This window comes from Vicugna pacos, chromosome 11 (assembly GCF_048564905.1).
Source record: "Vicugna pacos chromosome 11, VicPac4, whole genome shotgun sequence".
NCBI lineage: Eukaryota > Metazoa > Chordata > Mammalia > Artiodactyla > Camelidae > Vicugna > Vicugna pacos.
The window spans coordinates 36,085,427-36,091,426 of record NC_132997.1 but is presented as its reverse complement, the minus strand read 5'-3'; the positions used below and the strand labels follow the sequence as shown (position 1 = coordinate 36,091,426).

Here is a 6,000-nt window from a genome sequence, read left to right as displayed (position 1 = left end):
CAGGTGGCTGAGCGTTCCTTATAATAAAGTCAAGGGTAAGCCATTGTAGGTAGAGGAGCAGGTAATTAAAATCAAAACCTGTCCCTCTCCCACAGTTCTTATCATCACTGTTCTTTCTTCTGACACTTTAGGATACACGGGATTGTAGCAAAGCTCCCCAGGGGAAAGCAGATTCAGTGCTCTGGGGATAGAAGTCGATGAGGACCCACCTTGGCTGTGCTGAGCAGGAGAACTTCCCTGGTGAGTGACTCCCACTGAGACCTACTGCCCCGCTTCAACTGTCTCCTAGGGATTCAGGGACAACCCCACTGTCCTGTGAGCAGACCGCTTTCTACCCAAGTCTACATCACACGCACACAAGGCAACATGAATTACAATATCTCTTGTACATTGCACTGATTGTCAAAGTCTTTTATTTAAGTAGATATTTACAAACGCAGACGGTTGGAGGGAGAGAGGAAGGGACAGAGGTGGACACAGATGGGGGCTGGACACAGAAGAACACACGTCTGTGTATCCCAAGTGACGACTTCCACTCAGTGGCTCAATTTCTGTTTGTGAATTAAAGTGTATTGAGATTAGAGCTGAAACGAGATTGAAGAAAAAAACCAAACCTCTATAGCTTAAAGAAATCCTCACTTTCTAAAACATGTTCTGAGGAGGGCTAAATTGGGAAGGAGCACTTTGGAATGGAACAGTGTTTCTCAGAAGCAGTGACATCCCTCCCTCTGGTGGCCGTACGGGGAATGGCATGTGAGCTGCTGGCTCCATGGATGTCGGACAAACAGGCAACATTCACACAAACACAAAATCAGTCTCACTGCTGGAAGAAAACAAATCCTCTAAGGTCAAAATTTGGGCTTGCCTTCTAAGTCCTTGTCTTGATCATGCCATGAGCGGCCACTTACCAAGGGTGGGGTCTCAGGGAGTGTTGATGGAGGCCCTGAGCTGGGCCCTGGGTCCACAGCAGACAAGAGGGAGGAGGCCGCTGCCTCACAGGACCTGCAGGGAGAGGGTGGGAACGTGTTGGGGCCACTTGTCCACATCCCCGCCCTGTGTGTCTGGTGCAGAGAAGTGAGTCTATCCAAACAGAGACATGTAGGGCACTTTGAAGTTTCTATTAACCATAAAACACAGACACAACAGGCCGCAAGGAATATGTTATCACCTCTAAGAATAATCCGGAATTGTAAATCACAGACACCTCAGGAAGAGTGGGCGGCCCGGCCCTGAAGGCGGCGGGAGGCAGCCGAGCCAGACGGATACTTACAGCGCGTCCCTCTGCTCTGGCTCTGGCTCTGGCTCTGGCTCTGGCTCTGGCTCTGGCTCTGGCTCTGGCGCTGTCGCAGGCAGGAGAGCTGGAGCTGGCGCTCCACCCAGAGGGGTTTCCCCAGCGGGTTCTGGAGCTGGTGCTGTAGCTCCAAGAAGGGAAACTCTCATCAATAGGACTGCTTTCCCACGTGTCTCCCAAAGCCAGGGGAGCCCTCACTGCTACTCAATCAAATCTCACTCCAGGATTCCACCCCCAGGGAGTCTTCCCAGGCTCTGCTCTGTGGGGTCCAGTGCCGTCCCCTCCCCACCCACCAGATCCCCCACCCTGCATCCTCCTCACCATCACTGTCTGCCTCTGGGAGTTCCAGTTGCTCCAGCTGTGCCAGGAGGAGGTGGGCCTGCTGCTCCAGGTCTGAGCCAGGCATGCTGAGCTCTACGTAAGCTACAACGGTCTTCAGGCATGGGAATTCTGGAGGCTGGTGGAAGTCGTCTGGGTACTGGAACAGCCAGGTGCCCAGGATGGAGGCCATGGCCCTGGGTGCAGTCAGGGGGACACCAGAGTCAGAGGCTTAGCCTTTCCTACCACATTGGGCTCCCAGGGTAGCCCTGCAGGGACCGGGGACTTTTTGCCTTTGGCTCCTGCCCATCCAGAGGCCGGCTCTGCTCCATGTCCCATCTCAGCTGGCAGTGTGGGCAGAGGCGGGCTTGGACACAGAGGAGGGGCTGCTACAAGCCTTCTGAAGGGACAGCACTGGCTCAATGGCGTGACCACCTGTCCACTGCTTCAGGGACACCTGTCACACTGCTATGTCCCTCTCCCTGCCCCTCCCCACTGGATGGCACGTCTGTGAGGACAGGCAGGCTGTGTGCTCTGCGCACTGCCCTCTAAGGGACACAGGAGCTGCTCTATGAGTGCCTGAGCCAGGAGGGAACAGACAGGCTGTGTCGGCCATCCAGGCTGCCCACGGGCCTCCTCACTCCTCAGACTTTAGCTCCTGCACCTGCTGGCTGCACAATCCTCCAGGGACCCTGCCTGGGTCTCCTTCTGCCCCTGCCACTCAGCATCATCAGGATGGGCTCAGCTGTCCCCTGAGGCTCCCTGGGTCCCCTGAGCACCAGCTGAGTCCCCACCATTGAGGCTACACTAGTTGGTGGGCACGATGCTCTCTACCCCTTGTGGTCTGTGTCTCCCAAAGGGCGTGTGGGCAGGGATGGGATGGATAGGGGATGCTTGTGGGTTTTCTTCACTTTTGACTCTGTCCTCTGACCTCCCAGATGCCCCTCACAGTGCCACAGTCGCATCCACAGCTCTCTGGGTCTTGTCTCTTCTTTGCCAGGGGAAGCCCTAGGACTTCTGCTCTCAAGCCAGACTCACAGGATATGCGGGATCCAGGATCCCGCCCACCTCTGCCCAACCAGAGAGCCCATAGCTTCACACACTATTTGGGGAAGGAGTCCTTCCCGCTTCAATCCAAGAGACTCACTGCTTCAGCTGGTGCAGGGGTCCCCCGTCCTCTTCCGTAACAGGGAGGACGCATCCGTATCTAGAGGAGAGCAGGAAGGCGTCACATGGACTGTCCCGAACACACTAGCTGGATGTGCTGTCTAGTGTGACAGTGTGACACCCGAGAGAATGGAAGCCCTGGAGGGCAGAGCTGATGTCTGCTCGATGTATTAAATGATGGTTGTTCCTAGAAAAGCCCCTGTCCCTGGGGGCCCTTTCTATACATTTGAGGAATGAGTGAGTGAGCCCACCTGGCCCCAAGGCGCACATCTCAGTGGGCCTGGGACCCCACTTGTCCCTCCCAGGGATCACTGTTCTCACTCTCCCAGGACAGGGACAGCTAATGGCGTCACCGATCCCCTTTGAAATGGGAAAACAGTTCCACCCGTGGCCAAAGTCCCAGTGACACAGGAGGCAGACGCTAGCTCTTGGGCAGGAGGACAATGAAATTCGCACAACCACAGCCCCGCCAGCTGCCCTTTCCGTGAGCCAGGTCCCCGGAGAGCACCTTCCATGAAGATCTCCCTCTGTTCCTACCCTCCTAGGGCCTGATCCTCTCTTGACCCCAGCGTGCAGGGGGGACACTGAGGCTCAGAGAGGTAGAGGAACAATGCCTCATGGCTCTGATGGTAGGTGGCCAGGTCCCCAATGTCCCATGAAGACACAGTGCTCACCTTTGGAACAGATGGTCCAGCACCTGCTGGGCGGTGGCAAGAGCTCGATAATTGCCCAGAAATGTGTTCACGTAAGAGGGGTGCCCGCCCAGGACGGCAGGCACCAGCTTTGCCACCAGCTTCTCCAGCCTGTGTCGCTGGAGGCTCCAAGCCCTGTAGGCCTCATCCCCGCTCCCTGATGGTCCAGCTCCCCCCTGGGGTGGAAAGAGGAAAGACATGGATCAGAGGCAGCACCGGGGACCCCCAGGCACTTGGGGCTGGAGATTAGACCGAATCCTCAAGCCTCAAGCTCTTGTGCCTGAGGTGGAACAGGGGAGCCCTGAAGCAGATCCTAGGTTCTCGGCATCACCAGTACCTGGGGCGAAGGGCGATGATGAAATGCATCAGTGTCTCAGATCCCTGTGTCGGCACCACAGTGCCGGCCCCTCCCTGCATGGACCACATCATCCCCGTGACTGCTGTCACAGCATCCCATTCTAGGGATGAGAACACAGCGGCTGAGCCTGGGGTGGGAGGGCTCAGGATCTTCAGGTTAATGTGGACACGTGGGGATGGAGAAGAAACAGGACAACGTGTAGAAAAATGCAGAAATACCCTTGACTTCACATAGACTGAAGTTCTGTCCGAGTCTCTTTCTGAGATTCGGACTCATATGTGGGCACTGACTTTGCGTCTGGCCAAGGCAGGGCCTGGGTTGTGACGGCAGATGGGGGAGACGGGGCATCAGATGCCTTTGCCAGCAGCTCTCTTAAGAGGCAGCCCAGGGGAGTAGCGGGGCAGCAGCGGGGCCCGGGGCTTCCTGGGTGTGGAGTCTCCTCGCTCGCACTCACCCTGAGCGCGTCCTGGGCTCTGCTGCTCTCGTGGGGCACCTGCGCCTCCTGCAGGGAGGTGGAGCGGGGATCTCCGTGGACCAGGTCCTGTCCCGTCCCGTGTGTGGAGTCCTGTAAATACAGTGCCCAGAGGCCAGGCAGGAGCCTCAGAGCCCTGTCTGGTTCTCCGACCCACTAGACATCTCCAGTCCTGACACACATCCACCACTGTCTGCACAGACCTCCTTCAGGGGCAGAAAAGCTGACAAAGTGGGTGCCTTGTATTCCCGTTGACCCAGAGATGATGCCCCTCAGGAGTCCTCTTTCCCCCTTATCAGCCCTGTCCTTGGGTGCGGCCATGACAGGACCACCGGGTCACCAAGTGTTCAACAAGCCATTCCTGCCCAGAGGGGACACCTCCTCTCAAGTCCCCCTTCAGCGACATGGAGATGAGGGAAAGTGGGCCTGCCCAGGGAGGGCCCCCCATGGAGGCCGGTCCCAGACTGGCCTTCTCCAGGCCACCCAGCGTTACCTTAGGTGACCTCCTCAAAATAGGCCACAGGCGCCTGGGTGGAGGGTTCCACAGACGCCTACAGCCACCGAAGAACCTCGCAGTCCAGGGTTTCCTGGCGGAGAAGCCCCGGGAGACCGGGAAACAAGAGGAGAACATCCTGTGTCTTCAACTGTCTCCAGCCAAGTGCGCTGGCTCTGGAGCTGTTGTCCAAATGTGGGTGCCTGGTAACCAGGTTCCATTTCGGTTGGGGTCTGTTAAGGAGGTGATGTCACTTCCTGGGGTCCACTTCCTGGAACCCCCTCCTCAGAAGACACCTCCACATGAGCCCTCTGGGCTGCTTGCCTGCTCACGCCCTTCTCCACGCAAACCCGCACCTTGCACAGTTAGAGCAGCCCCGCCGTCTCTATAGCTGCCGGGGGAGGTTCTGCAGGCAGCTTTGAGGAGACGCCCTGGCTTCCAGAATCCACTCCTCATCCTTACCTGTTCTCCATCCTGGGGAAGTCCTGGTGTGTGTCCAGGCCGGTGTGTCTCCCCAGCTGCCCAGTGGGAATGATTCTAGAAAGTACTTCTAGGGATGTCCTCAGGTGCAAGTGGAATAAGGCCTAAAAAATTGGAGAGTCATGTCACCTGTAGGTGTTGCCTGCAACCCAAGTTATCTTCCTCTGACTTCCTCCTCCACGTCTGTTCCTCTTATGATGGGATGCGATAATTCTTATTCAATGTCATTGTACACGGGTGTCTATGTGTGTGTCTTTGTATATGTGTGTGTGTGTGTGTGTGTGTGTGTGTGTGTGTGTGTCTTTGTAAACCAGTGCTCACACTCTGTGTCGCCAGCAGGAAACTGTCCCCACACAGGAGAAATGGGCAATAGCATCCTGAGGTCTGAGGGTTTCGGTTTTCTAAAGCAAACCGAGTGAGAAAGTCTGAGGCCCTTGCTGGAAGGTTAGAGCTCATGAGTCAAGGCCACGCAGGTAGCAGGGCTGGAACTGGGATCAGAGACAGCCTGTGTCCACTGTGCACACTCAGTAGCACAGTCCTGGGAGCAGGAAAACTGTCCGCTTCTCTGATTACACAGTCTGGCAGGCTGAACTTCTCCAGCTGGATATGCAGTGACCCAGGGACAGATGGGCAGATGGTGGCTGACATCGGTAGAGTGACGTGACCATCTCATAGGCTGCTTCCCTGCATTCAGGGAGCTTCCGTCCAGGTAGGAGGAAGGCCAGCGAG

The 6,000-nt window shown here is 56.6% G+C and overlaps 1 protein-coding gene across 1 annotated transcript; it reads right to left on the bottom strand.

Annotated features, from left to right (window-relative positions):
- Positions 1-393: 393 nt before the first annotated feature.
- LOC140699756 (ral guanine nucleotide dissociation stimulator-like) lies at positions 394-4,972 on the bottom strand. Its single transcript, XM_072972299.1, has 8 exons — positions 4,792-4,972; positions 4,281-4,391; positions 3,451-3,644; positions 2,757-2,816; positions 1,613-1,806; positions 1,271-1,412; positions 909-1,002; positions 394-551 (listed from the first exon to the last, which is right to left on the bottom strand). The coding sequence occupies exons 1-8, from the start codon at positions 4,927-4,929 to the stop codon at positions 537-539; spliced, it is 948 nt and encodes a 315-aa protein (XP_072828400.1). The 5' UTR covers positions 4,930-4,972; the 3' UTR covers positions 394-536.
- Between the last annotated feature and the right edge of the window lie 1,028 nt (positions 4,973-6,000).

Bases quoted from the DNA above. Each gene is read 5' to 3' on its own strand.
- LOC140699756 (XM_072972299.1), bottom strand. From the start codon at position 4,929: ATGTTCTCCTCTTGTTTCCCGGTCTCCCGGGGCTTCTCCGCCAGGAAA. The intron at 2,817-3,450 runs GTGAGCACTGTG...GCTCTCCTCTAG, and splicing joins CTGGACCATCTGTTCCAAAG to ATACGGATGCGTCCTCCCTG. The intron at 1,003-1,270 runs GTAAGTATCCGT...CTCTCCCTGCAG, and splicing joins CCAGAGCAGAGGGACGCGCT to GTCCTGTGAGGCAGCGGCCT.